The 21,363-nt window shown below is 37.3% G+C and overlaps 1 protein-coding gene and 1 pseudogene across 1 annotated transcript; both read left to right on the plus strand.

Moving 5' to 3' along the window:
* LOC141350571 (NACHT, LRR and PYD domains-containing protein 1 homolog) overlaps positions 1–18,679 on the plus strand; it is a 65,343-nt pseudogene extending 46,664 nt beyond the window's left edge.
* On the plus strand, positions 2,867–5,579 carry LOC141366180 (NACHT, LRR and PYD domains-containing protein 1 homolog). The gene is made up of 5 exons (XM_073871642.1): positions 2,867–4,556; positions 4,731–4,811; positions 4,965–5,036; positions 5,174–5,308; positions 5,417–5,579. Exons 1-5 carry the CDS (start codon positions 2,899–2,901, stop codon positions 5,577–5,579), a joined length of 2,109 nt encoding a protein of 702 aa, XP_073727743.1. The 5' UTR covers positions 2,867–2,898.
* Positions 18,680–21,363: the final 2,684 nt, after the last annotated feature.

Raw genomic sequence — 21,363 nt, forward strand, 5'->3', positions numbered from 1 at the left:
ATGTTCCATAAGTCCAGTTCGTTTATAGAGGCGTTCCAAACGCCGGCCTTTGGTTTTGAGCTGGCGAAGTTCAGGAGTGTACCAGGGCGCTGAATGAGTGAATGATACAGTACGATTTTTAAGAGGTGCAAGATTGTCAAGAAGCTGCTGTAGTTCAGAATTATAAAAAGAGACCAAATTCTCCAGAGATGTAATGTGGTCAGTGGGTGGTAAGTCGGTAATTGCAGCAGACAGAACTGAAGGATCAATCTGTTTTATATTCCGAAATGACATCAGGCGTTGTTGTTTGGATTTAGAAAGTGCAACATTTACATTAAAAGAAAGCAATTTATGATCAGATATGGGTATTTCATCTGCAGTACAGTCCTGAGGTGTTACACCTGAACAGCAGATAAGGTCAAATGTAACAAGTTTACTCAGCGACCAATAAGAATTGTCCAATAATGACGTAGCTTAGTAACATGTCACGAACAACCGAAATGATGCGAAATAATTTTTCCCATCATTTTATTTTATTTAAATTACAGTGTGTACATTTAATATTAAAATATTAACTAAAAGGGATTTTTTTGGGGCCTGTACTAGGAGGGGCATCAATGACCACTAGGGGGGGCACGGCCCTCGAATGCCCCACCACAGCGCCGACCCTGCTTTTCATTCACTGCTGTAGTTTTGTTTATGTACATTTTAGTATTTGATTTATTAACTGTGTTATTAAATTCTGTCTTACATTCAAACAATTGATTCAACCTTTTACATTGTTACTTCAATATGCATAATTTATGATATTTAATAAATATAATTATACTTGATGTCAGTAAGCAGTCTTTTAAATGATTTTGCAACTGCCAACTGTTAAAATGTAATATTAGAATTTGTAGTGATTTTGCAGTTAAAAAAACCTTTATTTGTTGTTCATAATGGTTTTGATTTACAATAACAATAACCCAGCAAAATAACCCAAACCCAGAATATTAATCCCAATGATTTTAATAATGATTAAAATGACTACATGTTGGGTTTTTTTAACAACCCAGCCTGCTGGGTTAAAATGTGTTATCCAACGTGCTGAGTTACTTTAACCCACCATGTGTTCTGTCCAATATTTACCCAGCTCTGGGTTGCCGATTGGGTTGATTTTAACCCAACCATTTTTAGAGTGCATAATTCAACCTCATGTTTTTCTAAACTTTTTGATCAAATAAAACGTTTAAAATGTACTTTGAAACAAGAATTTGTATCTCCCATTGCTGAAAAAAACTATAAGGTATAAAAAAAATCATGTCAATTATGTAGGCTACTGAAATGCATTTTACTAAAACAGAATTATCTGCTGCCTTTCTCATTTTTTCCGCATTTCAATGATTGTCTGACATAAAAACACTAAAGCAAAACATTTAAACATTACCACGTTTTAAAAATGTATTGGGGTAAATTTTTCTATAGATTTTCTGTTATATATAAAATAAATTTTAATCCTCACAGCTATTTATACTGCAATGTTTGTGTGGGATTTCTAAATGTGACGTACACTGTCACATTCAAATCAGCTGTCGCATAGGTGCGATGGAAGAGATTCTCATTGTAATACAGATTCCTAAAATTTAAGTCCATTATGTGTTTATTATCTCCCTACTGGAAAATATAGCTAAGACCAGCATTAGCTGGTCTTAGAGAGTTTTGCAGTTCAAATATGATAGTAGACATGATCGAGTTTCTTTAGTGTTTAAAAGTTATGTTAGTTTTTAAAAATGCCATTATGAGCGGGGTGGCCAGTGGGGTGGATATGATTATGTTCATGGTGGCCGTGGCCACCCCCTGGCTCCGCCAACTAATTTTATTTACAATGTGTCTTCCTATTGTGAATGAGGGTTACTTGAGAAATGTAAGGTAATCAGTTTCCACATATTTTTCTAGTAATATGAATTGTAGAATTGTGAGTTTAAAGATTTTGTTTGAGTTTGGTTTACTTAACTTAAATCTAAATTTAAATGATGAACTTGACAAACTAAGTTATCAGTACTAAGTTATTTTGTTAACTTTAAAAATACACAAAAAGTACAAAGTTGTAGTAATTTTTGAACTTATTTGCTTGATCATTTTTAGGCAATAAGTTTCCATACATTTTCTAAGTACTGTATATTCAAGTCATTACTTTATAGTAGTGATGCACCGATGTATCGGCCGCCGATATTTATCTGCCGATTTTTGATGAATTTGAAACCATCGGCATATCGGCAATAGCACGAGAAAGGCAGATACCGATTGTTTATTAATTAACCGCATAAAGGCAATGAGTTGCATGTCTGTTGTTCAATTAAAATTATTTAATGTTCTGGTGTGCACTATACTTAAGCACCACCAGAACACCTTTGTTGAGCTGGCTCAAATGTCTTGGACAATAAAAGAAACAGACTGCACTTTAGTTGGGGCAAAGAAGTCCAACTTTTTTTGAAGTAGCAATATTTATACTCTGTGTAAAGCAATAGCACTGGCATTATTTATGTTTATTAAAGAAATCCATTATATGTAAAAAAAAATGAGTTAATGTTGTTAATAAAAGAAATGCTGAATAGCAAAAACCACCTTTGAAGGTTGTCATGTTGTCTTATTATATTTGTTAGCTTAATTTGTGCCTCCTCTTATTATGTTGGTCAGTTGAATGTTAATTAGATCCAATCCATGTTCAGTAAAAATAATAAGCTAATGGACCAACTGTATAGTATTGTATACAAGTGTTTAATATCGGTATCGCCCATTTGTTGTCTGTTTAAATCGGTATCGGACCAAAAACAAAACAAAAAGTTAACTGAAAATGCACTTTATCATTTTGATCTGCTTTTCCTCTCTTTTATGGAGCAGGGATCGGTGGGGCCTGACATTGCATCATCTTGGTTTATGGTGGGTCAATATAAGATGTCAGTTATACAAATGTATGAGATGGAGAGATCGAGAACCTTCTTTTCTGGTGATGACCGGTCAGAAGCAGCCTTGTATACTGAACCTGTGATCATTCAAAGAGACGAGCTTCCTTTTCCTCCAGTAACTAAAATTTGTGTTGATCACTTATTTGGAGATTTACTTAATCCATTAGCTGTTATTCTTCAGGGAAGCTCTGGGAGCGGCAAATCATCCATAGCACAAAGGATCATGTTAGACTGGGCATCTGGAAAATATCCAGAAAACTTTAATCTTGTTTTTTATCTGAAGTGTGAAGAGCTGATGTGTTTTTCTGAAGAGATGAGTTTGATTGATCTCTTGAGCTGGAGTTGCGGTTTAACTTCGAATGAGGTCTCAGAGATGTTACTCGAGTCAAAAGTGCTCTTCATTTTTGATGGATTTGAGGAGCTTAGATTCACACAAGACATTTTTTACACACCGCCACCCACTGATTTACACCAGAAAGCCCCACCTGAAGTCTCTGTTTGTGCGCTGCTGAAGGGACAAATCCTGCCTGACTCTTTCCTGCTGGTCACCACCAGATCTTCAGCTACACAGAGACTGAAGAGTTTGATCAACAGACCTCAATGTTTCACAAATACAATTGTTGGCTTTTCTAAGAAGAAGATAGAGGAGTACTTCCAGAAGTTTTTTCAGGATAAGGAACTCTTCAGGAAAGCTTGTGAGTCTGTTGGGTCAAATGAAACCCTGTTGACTGTCTGCTCCATTCCTGTTATCTGCTGGATCATCTGCACAGTTATCAGAGAAAGATTCAATGATGGTGCAGATTTAACAAGAGGTCTGGAAACAACCACATCCATATATGCTGAGTTTGTGTCCACTGTAGAGAAGCATCACTGTCAGGGTTTAAATGAGTCTGTCCCAAACCTGCTGAGAAGTCTGGGTCAACTGGCAGAGAGAGGGATGCTGGATCAACAAGTTCTGTTTGATAAGAAAAACATCCAAGAAACAGTCCAAGATCCGGTCAACAATCCATTCTTGAACAAATTCCTATTGGATAAAAGAATCCAGCAAGAGACAATGTTCAGATTCATACATCTCAGCTTTCAGGAGTTCTTCACTGCTCTGTACTTTGTCTTATTGGATGAAGATGAGTCTCAGAAGAAAGTCAGAGAGCTTCTTCACACTGTAGAGAGAGGATGGGCTTTGTCCTGTTGGTCTGTTGCTGACTTTTCAAACAGAGATTCAGAAATAAGAAAATCAAAGCAGTTACAGTCTGTGATTTTGTTCCTCTGTGGTCTCTGTAAGAATGAAACGATCGACTCATTCTTTAAAAAGCACAATGTGACTGTTAGTATCAACATAGAAACCCAGCTGAAGGAATGGATCCATCAGTGTTCACTGAGATATCAACATGAAAACATGATGTTCATTCTTCATTGTCTCTATGAGCTTCATGAGAGGAGCTTCATTGGGAAAGTTTTGGGAGATTTGGTTCTGATCGATCTGTCCAACATTTCCCTAAACAAGACAGACTGCTGGGTGCTGCAGTTTTGTTTTCAGTGCTGTGAACGCATCAGAAACCTGAGACTCAATGTTACATCTGATCATCTGAAGACACTTCAGCCTGCATTGTGTCGTTATGAAGAGCTGTGGTGAGTGAAGATCAGACTGTTTGTTTGATCATGCAACACATTAAATACTTAACAATACTTAAGATTTTCATAATTTAGTTAGATCATGTTAGTTTTGATGTTAAACATGAAACATACATCTTACATTGAGCAAACAGCAAGAGTGTCTGATAATATCTCTGTTCACTTTCAAAGGTTGATAGTTGATCACATTTCGGATGATGTTGGGGATTTCATCTTGGCTCTTGGAGACGGAAAGATTATGAATCAGCTGATGTAATGGATTAAAATTATTGTAAACATATAAGCATTATTGTACATGCAGAAAGTATGCCAGTAATGGACATTACAGTGAATAATATGCCATTTATTGCCAACACAGATGCAGTTCTGTAATTATTTAATGGAAAAACTTATTTTAATTGTCAGGATAAAAGTGGATAAAAACCAGAACAGAAGCTGTCCAGAGATCATTGGATCAGTTAAAGACGGTGTCGTTACGTAAGAAACTACAATCATTTAACATCACATCATTCATTCATGCCACTGATACAAAGTTTATATTTTCAAATTTATATTCAAGACTTGATGTTTAGCACAGGCCAAAATTAAAGTTTGTTTGTCTGCTTGTGTTGCAGATTGTCCGTTAGCTGCTCCAAAATCTCAATAAATAGACCAATACCCTTAGATTTAACTCTGATTTGTCCTCGTCCAGCGATTTGTACAATAAACTGGAGAGACGTTCTGCAGATGTTCATGAGATGTACACAAGAGTGAGAAACTTGACTCTAGTTTTTTAAAAATATACAATTTACTGCTTCTTAATGTTTTGCTTAAATGTTTTTCTTTCTGTTTCTACTTTCTGTGTTTTATTATCACAGACCTGAAGGTTCTGATAAAAAGGTTGTTGCTCTCATACGAGTCCTGCGCTCTTCATCTGGTTTAAAGAAAGTTAATCTGCAGGTGGACATCTTGAGTATCACACTGGTCCACACAATTATTACCCTCATCCAGACCTGTCCCAGTATCAGTGAACTTGGGTAAGATTTCTGTTGTATATCTTATATTTGTATTAAAATCTTTTAATAATCATTAATCGTCAATCTAGAGTGAAAAGTGATAAAGAAATTTTAAAGGTAAATGTTTTGATTTCAGGATAAAAGCCATATTGACATTACCACAGAAGGTAATCCAGACCCTACAGAAATCATTAACGCACATGGATTGGATGCTCAACATGTAAGAGTTTATATATAATCTGTCTGTTTTCTGTTTCATCTGTTGAATCTTTATTTCTTTACAAAAGAGAAATTCCAACAAATTGCACACAAACAACTTTGTTGTAAACTGCACACTGTTATTCTCTTTAGCTGGAGGAAATCTGTGTTGCTTAAACGTGACAAAGATTCAACAGAAGAGGAACTGAAGCCAGAATACAGTAAGGAATTTTTGTTTATAACAACTAAATTACTGCTGTTTGTAATAGTACCAATAATATAAACCAATAATAACTTAAACCAATTGAGCAGCTCATTCTCGCAGTATTTTGACGTCATAAATTGATTGGTCTGCACCACTGATCTATATAAATGACTGGATTGCGCATAGAACGCTTGACGCAACTGCGTGAGGTGAAGCCAGCACAGAGTTCGAGCCGCCATCTTGGTATACCCAACCGGCAGAGAGCGTCATTGACTTCCATTCAAAATCATGATCAAAATTTACCCCCTTTACAGCGTATCAGTTACACAAGGTTAATTTTTAGGATATGTGTACGTTAATTATTTTTTAATACTGGTGTTATTTGCAATGTTTATGTTTTAATCGGGCAGGATAATGGATTTATAAAAAACCGTTAAGGTGAGTGTGTCTGTTGCATTTGTTAATGACACGGGTATAAATAAAGTTTTGTTTGACATTCTGTGACGGTCAGCGTTATTTCTCTAAATAAGTTCAGGTAACTTGTAAGTTTAGATAACATAATTACAAAACTAGCAAATTATTGCATGCACATACGGTACAAAGCATGATTATGTTTTTAGATTTAAGAATGAGCACGCTTATTGTCATTAATACTAAATATGCTGCGGTCTGTCTGCTGATCTGATACTGTAATAAAAAAATAACTGATTAAAACGCAAAATGTTCAACTTTCAGTAAATAACTATTTACATGCTTTGGACGTTTTTGTTGTAATAATGTACAGGGTAACTTCACATGTAAAAACGAAGACGAGTAAAGTGATGTTTTATCATTAAAATCTGATAACGTCCATTGGTTTAATAGAACGTTTGGGTATACCAACATGGCGGCGCGGTGGCTTCACAAGTGTGACGTCATGCGCAATCCAGTCATTTATATAGATCAGTGGTCTGCACATGCGTTACACTTTTATTGCACTGAAGTTGGCATATAAATGATGGCACATCAGGGCGAAATGAAAGGTTATAAAGGGCTTCATTAGTTAATAAACATCCTGTAAATGTATAAATGTAAACTGTTGAGTTGTGATCTGTGGCTTGGCAGGAATTTGAGCAGCACCCAGAAGCAGTCATGAATAAAAATAGATTAGGTTTAGTATTTTATGTTTATGAGCAACCCTGTCATTGTTTTACACAACATGTACAACATGTAAATTCAGTTTTGTTTTATAGTGGAAGAGGTTCTGGTGCATGTGTCTTCCTCAAAATTACAAGGACCTGGACCAACGGTGAGTCTCACCAAAGTCCTTTTAGGGAAGTTGCACCACTTTGTGGTCATGTTTGCAACTCCCCAGTGAAGTTATTTCAGTCATGCAAGACTGAAATCAAAATCTACCTGAATAGAGACAGATATCAATTGCTCACTGAAATAACAATAAGATATAAAAACTATTTCTGAACAACAATTAAACCTGACATTATCTTTTGTTTCTCAACTTCACATTTTTGAAGTTGCCCTACTTCACATGCGCACAGGTTGGCAAGTGCCTTACGAGACTGTACAAAGATCCTCCCCTAGAGAATTAATTTGTCAGTCTTTATATCTAGTTTTATTGTTTTATTGTTTTGCAAAGCAAGACCTACGTTTTTAGAGTTGAAAATATTGAGCATTGGATTTATCTCATTCATGGTAATATCAGTGCCACATCTTGTTAATAACAATATGGCTGCGTCCGAAAACTCTAAATTGCTGCCTTCTGAGGCAGCTTTCCAAGGCAGCAAGGCATCAAGGCATGTCCGAATTCAATGTTTGGTTTACTTCCTGTCTCCTGAGATACCTATGCGTGGACGTACATTAAGAATGTGATTGGTCGAGTCCGGTCGAGTTCGAAAAAATAAAATGGCGGCCAAGGAAGCGACTGGACCACCAATTTAGTGTAAATAAAGGTATATTTTCACTTTTTACACCTTTTAACTGCATTTCTAGCGAGAAATTAGTATTGTAGTTTTCAAATATGTGATTAGTTATCACAAAGGCGCTCTCTGTTTAAATTTCAAACACGCTGCCTTAGAAGTGTGTCCGAAAGTCTTTCTCTGAGCTACCTTCATGCCTTCGAAGTCATTTCCTCATGAGGCAGCGAGGCAACGAGTCACTGCCCTGAGTTTTCGGACGCAGCATATATCTTTTCAGTAGGAATGTGTTGTTACACTTTATTACATGGCTCTCTGGAATGCTTGATTCTGATTGGTCAGTTGAGACATTTGCAGGTTCGTTCTTTTCAAATAATACCGCTCCAAAGTAATAACGTATAGCCGGTACTACTTGTACGAGTAAAATCACTCCGCGCCAATAAAGATCAATAAAGATTACTGTTTGGCGCCATCTTGTGACAAACACTGGACAACCACGACAAGACACAGAGAGCTTACTGAGACTGAACTTGACAAAATAGAGCATGACAGCTACGAAGCCAACACACAAAAAAATACAGAATGGGCATTAAAACTTCTCAAAGACTGGCTAAAAGAGAAAAAATGGAGACAGACAAGTATGAAGCAGAGGATCTTAATAAGGTATTACGATCATTTTATGCATCTATGCAAAGTTTCGCGGAAGGATAAAAATGTTAATTTAAAATAAATATGCCAATAAAATGTTTCAAATTCATATTCATGTCCGTTTTTTTCTTATGTGACAAGTAGCCGTGTAATAAGCGGGATAATGTAGAGGCAGCCGGTAGTTATCGGGAAATAAGCCCCTTCAGTGTGATACAAGACCCTCCGCTTCGCGTCGGGTCCTGATCACACTGTCGGGGCTTATTTCCCGATAACTACCGGCTGCCTCTACATTATCCCTTACATATCAGCACGGCTGTGATTAGGCCAGAGATAAGGCCAATGTAACATTTAACGTTAAAGTAATAATAATAAAATTGGGAATTATAATTGACCAATATACTGTAAAATGGCATATTCAACTAAATAAATTGTTTTGTTTCTTTCTTCTATGCAGAACTCCATGTTCACACCTGAACTCACTGATAGAGATGAAGTCAAAGGAGAAAATACACACAGGTAAACAACATTCATATCACTGTAAATAAAAGGTGCCTCCCTAACTCAAAATTTTCTAGTGACTGGTAACATTGACATTTTTCACTTGGGCCAATAGATTTTCTGTGAATGAATTTTATCAATTGTGGCAACGATCTTTAAACATTAGCTCAATGGGAAATAACAGGTTGAACCAATTTAAAATAAGAAACCATGTTTTTTGCCCAATTAACTTTTTAAAATTGTGGTAGCATTCTTTTTTTAGTTTACCCAATCTGAAAATGTATATTGTTAAAATTATATTGATAAGGAGCCATGCTGAAATGTTTATTTCCTGTTGTCCTAATAGAAAAAGAAACACTCAAACTATTTTGTAACATTTTATTAATTTATTTATTTGTAATACCTTAAAATTGTAAACATACAGAAATGGTCTGCATACAACTGCACAGTAGACATTAGAAAATTAATTCTTTTTAATAAAAAAAAGTTTAGAAAAGACATTTTACAAATATCTCCAAAAACACCAATAGGGAGGGTTCCTCACCCAATATTAATCACAATTTCACTTGAATTGAACATTCGCACACTAAGTAAGAGCTTATGAAACTACTTTGAACACTGTAAACATTTAAACAATGCCTCATAACAGTTTAAACATTAAACACGTTCTACAAATTGAAGGCATAAAATCTCACAAATTTTCCAGTACAACCTGCTCACTGAAAAGGGATCTTGACATGGATCAGCAACTGCTCAGTGTTTCACGGATTCATTTTCATGTCACGTGTGTAAATCTCCAAAGCCTTGGTACGCTGTAAGAAGTAAAAAAGTATCACTGAGTGTACATGTACCAAATGAAGACAATGTAATAAATAAAACCAGATCAATATAGAATATCCTCAAAGTTTATACTTCTGAACATAGAAAAACGGCTGCTATATTGCTGATTAACATTATGAAAATAAAACAGTTTTAAAGGGACACAAGGCAGCATTTTTATGTTAATAAATCATCTTCGTAAGTCGGTATATGGTTAAATGACTCATTCAGGGCATGAAATTAACACCCGACCACGCGCCAAATGCGGGTGGATTTTGCAATTGGCGGGTAACACTGTCAATCTACTAGCCACATTGGCGGGTAGCCAATGTGAATCAGTGATGCGCGGGTCATTGTATGACCAACCCACTACCGACCGACATTTTCAACTTTTCATAGATTCGGCTCTTTCGGCTCTACATTTTAGTGACGGCAGTCCGGCTCTTTTCATAGATTCGGCTCTTCTGGCCTCTACGATCCCACCCCTGCCTGCATCTGAAGATTCGGCTCTGCTCATTCGCTACAAAAAATCAGCTCTCGTTCGCGAACGACCCATCACTATAACCCGCCCGCAATTGTTCAAAATAGTTTTTAAACTCGACCGACTGACCGCGGCCTGAATATCATTAAAATATTTTTGGATGACTCGTAACCGGCACCCGCTCATTTCTTATCAACCTGCGCATATCACCGATGCAAATTGTGTGATTCATTGAAAGGATGCGCCTTCTGTTTCGCAACGTTCATGCGATTGGAAAAAAGATGAGGCACTTCTCTGACTACGTTTGGATGTACAAGTAAGTATTAAACTGTTGGTTAGATGGGATGATAGTACAATGCTGACATAGGCTACTGTACAATCGCAGTTGCACAGATGTGTAGAACTCTTGATTTGTAAACTTTAGAGAGAGTTGCGCTACTATGCCTTATACTGTAGTACATTAACATACATTTTGCGAATATAGTAATGAAAAACAACGTATGTGCAGCGTTTATGTGCGCAGTTTGTGCCCCCTCTGTCTCTGTGTGCGTGTGCGGGTTTAAGGGGACTCAATAGGGCACATCGGAGAGACGCGTTCCTAAAAGCATGCGTACATAAAATTTTTCTGCTCTTGACAGGGCACATATAAACAAAATGATCTCAACAGTATTAATTTTCTAATAAAACATTTCTTTATGTCTTAAGTGTATTTATAGAGATTCAAAAACCAGTTAGTGCTGGTCTTAAAGAGACAGTAACCTCAATAAACCTACTTAAGTCTGTGTCATTAATGTTAATCAAACAACCTAAGACAAAGAGAAATTCACTTGTGTAGCTCTGAAAAAAATTATATTTAATTCATACAATAAAGACAGCGTTATCATTCACTATTCAGGCAAAAAAAAACAACTGGCTGGTAAAAAGTCTCTGTGGCAGGTGGATTTCTAAATCCACCTGCCACAGTGGCTGGTGGTCAAAAAAGTTAACTTCAGGCCCTGGACTCATTACATGACGAATGAAGACTCTCTCGCCTGCCCCTACCGTCTGTAGGAAGAATACCCCACTTGCAACTTAGCTGTATCCGACCCGGTGTCCTTCAGTCTCGTAAAGTCTCAGATATAGAAAACATGTACTCCCAGATACTAGGGGGAGCTATTAGAGAAATAATACTCAGACTTGCCTTGTGTCCCTTTAATATAGAAGTACAGTTATTTTGATATTTTCATTACTATAGTTTCACTGAAAATATCCTTTACTGTGGTAAATGTCTGGTTATATAGTTTTCCAACACAAACAATAGTAAAACTAATTTTAAGTTAATTAGTTAATTTTCTAAGGGCGAATTGTTCAAGCAAACCTATACTAATGTTAAAGCGCTACTTCATGTTGGTTTTATATTCGATTACTTACAGTACAGTCAACTCGTCATCTCATCCGTTTTGGCGGTGTTCGTGCACTTATTTGAGACTCGCGCCGTTGAGTATAAACGGCAGCTTTACAATACCAGCCGAGAGAGAGCATCCTTTTCATATACCCCTTGTGGATTTCCTGATGCAAGATGACGACGGCAGCATGTGCGGCGCAAATCGATTGGCACATGAGATCAATGTAACGCGAGATATAAGCTTTTGAATAGCTCTCGCGGAACTTTGATGTCATAGGTTGATTTGTCTGCGCAGTGCTGCATGCAGTCGAATACATGTAAACACGTCCAGGCCAAATACAGATGCCCCTACACCAGTGGCGGATGCAGAACGTGACATATGGGTGGGCATGGATTAAGTCCGGGTGGGCCTGAATCTATGGGTGTCACTTTTGAATAAGAAACTATAACAAGTCTATAAAATTCGTCAAGACTTCAGAACACTAATTTAAACAGCATACACACAGACGCGAACTGCAGGTCACATTTTTGACATTATTGATATTTTAAATTTTAATGCAACGTGACATTAATTAAGCCTTTTTGGTAAAAAGCCTACAAAAAAGAACCTGCACACAGTGACAAGAAATATAAATGAACCCCAAAAAACCTTATACTTTTTTTAAATAGCCTATTAAAGTGTTTAAATAAATACGGCTACTAAATGCTTAAAATGATGCTTCTAACATCATATTCTCTTCATGAAAATCACTAAAAATATATTTTCGTTCTCACATATTTAAGTTAACTTACTAAATAAAGAAAGAAAAAGGGAATTGCTAGAATAATGTTAGACTCTGAGGTTGAAAGAAATGACAAATAAATAAACATTTAATATACTTTTTGATGAGCACAAGAGCAAGCGGGTAGCCTACTCGTGAAGAGCGGAGCCGAGGAGCGCGCATATCAGACGTGAACGAAAGGAATAATGGATTTAATGCTTTCACTTCATTTCCTGACAGTTTCACTTGTTATTGAGGATATTAATGACTAACAAGATGATGCCGAATTACATACAATATAATTACCTATCTAAATCTGAGAGAATGCAAACACATTACAATATTATTTCCTCCGCCCGACTGGCAGGGCGCATACATTTTTTTTTAGCCCGACAGGAATTCGCCATAGCCCCGGGACTCCGGGGTAGCAATTTTGCGAGTCCTGCATAGGTTTGTTTTGTTGAAAGATTTTCTTTAAAGTGAATTTTGTTTTGTATAAATTGTATCTTAATATTAATCAATGTTTAATCAAACAATTGCCTCGATTTAATAAATAAGAAGCAAACCAAGAACGTCTGTGGTGTGGATTGAAGTGAACCCACTATAATTCCGCAGCCTACACGTCTTTCTGCTTTTAATGCATTTCTTAAATTAATGTCTCAATTACACAGTAGGCTTATAGGTTGTTATGATAGGCTATTTGTTGCTTAAAAGCAATAGGCTATATTGTATAAAGTGTAGCAAAAAAACGTGGCGTGACTTATAGTGCTGAGTTAGAGAGCTGGTATGGCTCTCGGTATATCAAACAACATCACTGTGATCAGATGTTTTCTTTCTATTTTTTACCCCGCTGTCATATTTGTTGTGTTTTTATGTTATTGAGAGGAAAGCGCGCAGCACATATTTATAACGTGTTGTTATTCAAAATACGTTTTCCACTTGCTTGCGAAAAAGTTCTCAAAGTGATCATGGCTGAAAGCTGCTCGGGAATATTTTTCTCATTAACCATAATGTAACGCAACATTCAACTGCTTTATAGTTTTTAGTTATCAGGCTTACTTATAATTTTACTGTTTTTAACATAACATGCAATAGATAAAATACACCACATAATACATGTCTAACTATACAGAGTAGTATTTTTTACATTTCTGATTGGGCGGGCCAGCTGTCAATCTGGGTGGGCCCAGGCCCGCCCATAGCTCCGCGCCTGCCCTAGACTCATAATATATTAATTTATTTAAATAAAAAACGACAATTTCTCTCTAGAAAGGTGCGGGTTGCAAGCAGCCTTTCATGTCTATGTGTGCACGTGTGTGGGCGCGGCGCAGCGGCTCTTAATAAAAAAAGGCACATAAATCTCGAAAAAGCTAACAATTTTCACACAAATATGTTATATAAAAATTCAAATATAATATACTCACTGTGAAAGTTGTTGTGGCCTTCCCATTTCCTCACTAAATGAAGCGTTAGCTCGGTGCGTTACACTGAGGAGAAAACATATCATATGATTTATGTTTGTATGCTGTAATTATTCAGATTTTCACTCAGTTTAACTAGAAAATGACTTTAAAAATACTTAAAAATGACTTAAATGTAAATATTTAAGCACTTACCATAACTTTATTGTAGAAAATGTCGATCATCAACTCCCGCGCACCAACACTGAAGCCAATTAATTTCAGGTGCATTCCCATACGCTTTTCTGGCTCAAACTACGTTCAGTCAACTCAGATTTTTCATTTGACATGATAAATTGGCTGAGCAGAGTTTAATATGTTCTGTGAATATACATTTTTGTTTATCCACAATACCTTAAGTTTTAATTACCACCATGCATATTTTTGTTTGGGGAAAATTATTTGAAAGCAATATGTTGAGTCAATACATAACTTTCAGTTTCCACAATTTTTTTAAATATAAATTTTTACAGTGTATGATGTATGTAGTTGTTCATAGTGCTTGGAGTTTTCTAAAAAAAAGCACCTTAATCCTCAATAGTGTATTTTTGTCCTCTAGGTTTGTTTCTCCACATGCTGGTCAGTTTCAGTGCAGTTTGACAAACCTTGTGTTTGTGATGGAGGGTGAAGGAGAGATGTTGTATAAAATCGTGTCCTGGGATCCACGGCTCTTAGATGGTTTGGGTCAGATGCAGCCTGCAGGTCCCTTGTACAACATTGACTGTTTTGAAGGTTCAATCTCACAACTGCATCTCCCACACTGTGAAATTTTCTCAGGTATGTCTGTGCATTGATCATAATGGGGTACCTGTACACAAGCCTCACCGTGCATTGTGCTCTGGGGTATGTACACGACCTTTCAGATATATGACATATGTTAAAATTACATTTTAAAATAACACAAATCTATTTTTATTAAATCACTTTAAATGGTATTCAAATTGTTAAATGTCTTTTTCAGAGGAGAATAAAGTCAGTTTGGCTGTAGCACACATCACTGGTGATAATGTAGAAGTGTTGCAGCCACTCAATGTGAGCAGCACTCATGTGATTATTAATATCACAGAGTTTTCCCTGTTTGGACTCATAAAAAAGATCATATTCCCTGAGTCTCCTGTTCGGTCCCAAGTTGTTTTTTGTCCGTCCAACATCTGTCAAACAGAAAGAGAAAATACTGGATGTCCATTTGCTTCCAAGGAATGTCCCGCTGTCAGAGGTACTGCACGCCTAACTGCAAGTGTTATTGTTGCTTCAATATTGATATATTTTCTCCTATGCAAATGGTTCATGCAGTGAAATATGACTTTCATAACTGAAATTGACAACTTCTTTGTTCTTTCATTAAGGTAAAAATCCAACACAAGGAGAATCGTCACATTCAGACTAGTTCAAAATGTCGTCTGACTCCAGGTAGAGAGTACAGTCTGTGTTGTCTACCAGAGGGACTTAAAGTACAACCAATGGTAATGTTATGACTATGAGATACTTTAAAACAGATCTAACTTAATTTAGTATTTTATTGGGGTTTTTGAGGTTTTAGCACAGTTCTTACATAATGTGTAATGTATCATTAGCTATGTTTCAAAACAAAACATCTGTTTGTACATGTAACTGTCATGTAAACACCTTAATTGATCCAGTTAGTCCTGATCCCACCTAAAGTACCTGCTGTATATGTTCATGTCTTAAACATCTTTGGGTGATTTCCCAGACAAGGCTTATCCTAGTCTCACACTAAATAGCATGTATAATCTGTCTTAATGTAAAGATCTGTTGTATAGGACTTGATATTGATATCCCTTAATGCTTACTTGAGGCACCAATGAGACTCTGTGGGATGGTCAATTGAGTGACCCTCTGCCACACAACTCCTCAGCCCTTCCATCTCGTGAGGTCGCTCCTTTCTCATAACTCAGTGCATAACCCCTTGACATGACCTAACCTCAATCTCTAATGCCACAATCTCACAACAACCCGACCATACATGGCAATTTGACTAAGGCCAGAAGCCCCACTGTCGTCCTTAATGCAGGTTCAGTGGCAAACAGTTCTGTATGGCATACTATTTACCGCAATACACAAGACAACAAGAAAACGCCAAAATCTCCCCACAACCCGACCATGCGTGCCAACCTGTTTGACTAAGGCCAGAGGCCCCACTGTCGTCGTTAATGCAGGTTCAGTGGCAAATGGTGGCACGCAATTACCCAACAACACCTGTCTATTGTATAGGACTTGATATTGATATCCCTTAATACTTACCTGAGGCATCGTTGAGACTCCATGGGATGGTCAATTGAGTGATGGCACCCTTTGGGTAGTCAAGTGGGTGCCCTCCTTCCTGGGTGTTTTGCTGATAGGCCCACAACACCTCCAGAGGGTTCAGGAGTGAATCCCAGTGTCCCAGGTTCACTCTCTAGGTGCCATCAACTCACTTGAAGACCCAGGCGGAGTCTTTTCTCTTCACCCACAGCCACTGGCTTCCCTTTTCTGCAGCCACGGAGAAGTCTTTGAATGCCTGCCGGTGGGCCTTTCCTTGCACTCCCATCTCCCTGAGTAGCCTGGATGTTGAGGTGGCTATGAACCCTCTGCAACCTACTTCCACTGGGCGTACCTTCACATTCCAGCCTTGTTGTTGCGCTTTTCCGTTCATATGCCTTCTCCACTGCACCCTCTCATGGCAAGGTGAGCTTGATGATGTAGACAAGTTTGAGCAAGGCTAACCACAGAACAAGGTCTGGTCTCAGTTTGGTGGTTTCAGTTTCAACTGGTAATCAGAGTTTCTTGTTCAAGTCTGCCAATAGCTTCCAATCCTGTGCTCTGTCCAGCTGACCAGAGTTTGATCTTATGGTGGTGAGGTTGACTTAACCCTCACCCTCCGAACAAATGGTGTTGGCTACCACTGGGATGGTGGGGGAGAAAGATCTTGCATCCCACTAAGATGTGCTTCAGTGTTGCTAGACTTGGGCATAGAGGGCAAGCGGGGTCCTCGGCATACCATTGGGTTCTCGGCATACCATTGGGTTAAGTTTGCAGGAGAAGGCGGGACAGTGTAGGCAGCCCTGATGGTAAAACTTGCCCTGAATGCCTCCATCTCCCACGGCTCTTTCCAGATGAACATGTTGCGATATAGTATCTTAAAAATAGTAAATATAGCAGTATAGTATCTTAAAATAAATCTGTGCCATTGTTTTGTCTCAAGATTCTCACCAAAAATATTTTTGTAAGGCATGTTTGTAAAAATTACTGTCCTAATATAAATATTAAGCCAAGTCCTGGATTAATCTAAACCCTGGCAGAGAAACTCCACCCTTAGGGTGTAAACGCCCTAAACATAATTTAAAAATAAATTAATAACTTTTGATTAAAACATTAAAATAAGGTTTTATTGTTTAAGGGTATACCGTACAAATGTACAAAAGTGCTTTTCATAATTGGCAATCAGATTGAATTCGGTTGAACTGAGGAAAATTTGTGCTTAAAAACATGTATCTAGATACAGTAATCCCATTTTCATTTTTCAGAATGAATTGTTTGAGTTTGATTTCGACCCAAACTTTCATCCCACCTTTGAAGTGATTCTGGATGTAAACATTGATGAGATAAAGCTTGGTCTATTGGATAAAACCGATGAAGAGAAAACAGTTTGGACACCACGCCAAATCTTTTTTACAGGTATAAAACTAATCTGTGGATAAAACTTGTTGACAACACTTCTAAGTTTCATATTTTGTAACAGCTCACTCACTTCTCATTTGTTGAGATGTTCATGATGTTCGAGATCTCTCCGTGATCAAATGTTTTGTTTTATTTCAATAGAATCAGGTTCCAGTACTGACTCTACTGCTATCATAAAGGACACGGGTATTGAATCCTACATTTTCACTATTCAATATTATTTTGTTTATATCATAAATGTATCAACTCTTATAACAAGTCTCTTGATCTTTTTCTGCTTGAATCAGAATCAGAATTTGTGGACAACAACAGAGATGAACTCATTCAGAGAGTCACGTCTGTGATGGAGATAGCTGACTGTCTGAGGTCAAAGAAGATGATTACAGATGAAATGTGGAGTGAAGTTCATGCTGAGAATACCCACAGAAAACAGATGAGAATCTTGTACATGGTGCTGATCTCAGGAGGTTCAGCTGTAAAAGCAGAATTTTACAAACTGCTGAAGGAGAAGGAACCTCATCTAGTAGAGAGCTTAGAGTCTTCATCATCCACTAGTGCTCAGTAATACAGACAGAGACATGAGGATGAGCCAATGTTGTTATGAGTATGTTTTGATATTTCCAGTGTTTATATTTGATAAACTGCTAACAAGGTGCCATATAATTGTGTTACCTCAAATTATACTTTCATTAAAAATTATGGCATTTACAATATGTACAATATGTGTGAGTGTGTTGCACATAAAGCTTATCATTTGTCTAAATCAGTCGATGTCCTAAACATTATTTTATCATAATAGTGATCTCTCACTCTTAAAGCCGCTCTATGCATTTTCTGGCGTTTTTGTCAAACAGCGACAACTAGAGTCGCTGGAGAATACTTGCAACTGTTGTAATTTCCCACTCTAGTACACCTCCGAAGATAATGACCAGGTAATGTTTAACAATTTCATACAAATATTAGGCTACTGCATAGTCTACTAAACTACAGATGATGGTAATAGGATAATAAGAAGTTTATTCCAAGTGTAGAGTGCATATAATAATAAAGTACCGTGTTTGCTGGCTTATAACATTTTTACATGATTGGAGCTAAATCACAAGTAAACAGTCTATAGACTATGTCTACTGTATCATTTCATTTGTGTTCTTTTATTGTAATGTAAACATTACAAAATGCCATGACATAGTTAATTTTGTACGTTGCATTATTTTATAACATTGGTCGTTATAATGTCAATATACATGATTATTGCTATTTATCATAATAGTTTGCAAATTGTGCATGTTTACACTATTTACAACCTCTAGGCTTATTTATGTCCTGATAATTATGTGAGATATTGACAACTGTTGTCATGATAATCGCCTGACATACTCAGGCACGGATTAACGCACGGGCCTACTGGGCACTTGCCCAGGGCACTTGGCCAGCAGGGGGCCCTGTCAAATTTACTGTGTCTATTCTTTTCAAATAAATATTTTAATTTTATTTTCAGTAAAATTGTGTTAAATATTGAGGGATAATGTGAATTTTTTGCAGTTGCAAAGTATTAACTAGTAAGTAAATCAAATAAATAATTTAAATGTATTGCTGCGCTGTTGAGAGGGACATCTAGAGGCGAGTGAAAAGCATTGCGTAATATAAAAGTCATGTTACGGTTACGGTTACTCAAAAACTAAAACAAAAATGAGTTTAAAACTACAACCAAGTGGATCAATGATAAGAAAGCATAAAAAGGACAGCTTTTCCTCACCCTGCCAGTCAGCAACTGTGAAGGAGAACGTTCATTTTCTCTAATGGCAAGAGTAAAAAACGAACTAAGAAGCCAAATGTGTCAAGAACGTCTAAATTCACTGTCTTTAATGGCCATTGAATGCGACCTTGTGAGGGAACTGGATTTTGATGATGTTGTGGAACCGTTTTCTCTGAGGAAATCGAGAAAGATACCCCTCAGCTAAAGTTGAAAAATATTCAACTTTGGGTAAAAAGCTCCGCTCATCAATGTCAGTTCTAAAGTGGCCGTCCAATCACAGTGGAGGAGGGGCTGGACAAATATCACAGCAACCAACCATCTCACAGCTGACGTATTAGAGCTACCAAAGCGCTTAGCTGAAGAAAGCTGGCACTCAGCTGAAAAACAGCTGCCATGTGGCGTTGTCCAGGCGTTTTCAGCCGCGTTTAAAAGTTTTGGTGTACAAAACCCCTAAAAGTTTTGGTGTGTCCAGTCCCACAAAGCTTTTACGCCCGCGACCGGCGCATGTTTTCAATTGATTGCAATGGAAACTCGGCGCTTTTCAAATAAGCAAGCAGCTAGCGTTTTTTTTCCGATCTGATAACCGGCGCTCGGTTTTTTTTCGCGCTGAGCGCCGAGAGGTCAAAATATTCAACTTTGAGTGAAAGGCTCCGCTCGTCAATGTCAGTTCTCACACGGCCGTCCAATTACAGTGGAGGAGGGGCTACCAAAGCGCTCAGCTGAAGAAACAGCTGGCATTCGGCATCCTCAAGGCATTTTCAGACGCGTTTAAAAGTTTTGGTGTGTCCAGCCCCTAAATGCCTGTGGTGAACGACAGTTACACATGAAATGTAATGAAATGTCTACTAAATGTAGAAATGTAAAATATTTATGGAATTTTCTCCTGTGATATGATTTGGAGAGGTCAGAATCTTTTTGAGTATGTTGTACAATATGTTGTATGCAGTGTTGGGAACGTTACTTTAAAAAAGTAATTAGTTATAGTTACTAATTACTTCTCACAAATAGTAACTGAGTTAGTAACTGCGTTACATTATTATAAAAGTAATTAATTACCACCAAAAGTAATTACTGCGTTACTTAAAAAATTCTAATATTTCAAATAACTTGAATGCCCCTTACAAAATTAAATATGTTAAATGACTAAAATGGATACTAAAGAGAAACCACTAATTTTGTGGCAGCATGTGACGATGTGAGGTGCTTTATTAGGTCAGAATTACTTGCCACAGACTTGGAGAGACTTTTTCTTCATGGGCATAAGTTGCACATTACACAAACATTCTTGCCTTTCACCTCAACAATGGAAAAGTAGTGCTATACTTTGTGTTTGCGACCGCTACCTTTGAGCTTGTTGTACTTGCCATCGCCCTGTCGTCTGTGTTTTCGGAGTGATTGATGCTGTAGTACAGCTGGTATATAAAAAACTTTAATTTTATTTATGAAAAGACACTGTGAAACAATTAAACCTCAGGTGGTGGTGTTAACCCAAATTTAACCCTCAGGTTGAACTGGTTACAGACATGAAACTCTGTGCTCCTATTCTCTTCATCACAAAGGCTTTTGCACTGTTAGCCTTCAGGCTCACATCACTGGGTATCTGCTGAAATATATGATATTATGTATATATGTTGTTCTGAGATTGCAATTTTATATTCATGTTTGGTTTCATTTTAAAGGTCATGGTGTGATGAGTAAAAAGGTCTCATTTTTATAAGTCTAAGATAAGATGGATCAAGCTTTTAGATACTTCTGGCTAGTTTGACCAGGTGCTCTTTAGTATCACTTGGCACAGGTTAAACTGGGTTTTTATGTCTTTGTCTCAAGCTGTGTATAAAAGGTGGCCTGGCAAAATGTTCTGGGAGCCATTCTGTACTCAGAAGCTCCCACACTCTGTGTGTATTCAAACCTTATGGAGGCATCCTGTAACCAGGAGCTTCCACACTCTGTATTCAAACATCATGGAAGAAACCTTTAACAAGAATCTTCCTACACCATTTTGGGTGTATTA

This window comes from Misgurnus anguillicaudatus, chromosome 2, assembly GCF_027580225.2.
Source record: "Misgurnus anguillicaudatus chromosome 2, ASM2758022v2, whole genome shotgun sequence".
Taxonomy (NCBI): Eukaryota; Metazoa; Chordata; class Actinopteri; order Cypriniformes; family Cobitidae; genus Misgurnus; species Misgurnus anguillicaudatus.

Bases quoted from the DNA above. Each gene is read 5' to 3' on its own strand.
- LOC141366180 (XM_073871642.1), top strand. From the start codon at position 2,899: ATGGTGGGTCAATATAAGATGTCAGTTATACAAATGTATGAGATGGAG. The intron at 4,812-4,964 runs GTAATGGATTAA...TTTAATTGTCAG, and splicing joins AAGATTATGAATCAGCTGAT to GATAAAAGTGGATAAAAACC. The intron at 5,309-5,416 runs GTGAGAAACTTG...TTATTATCACAG, and splicing joins TTCATGAGATGTACACAAGA to ACCTGAAGGTTCTGATAAAA.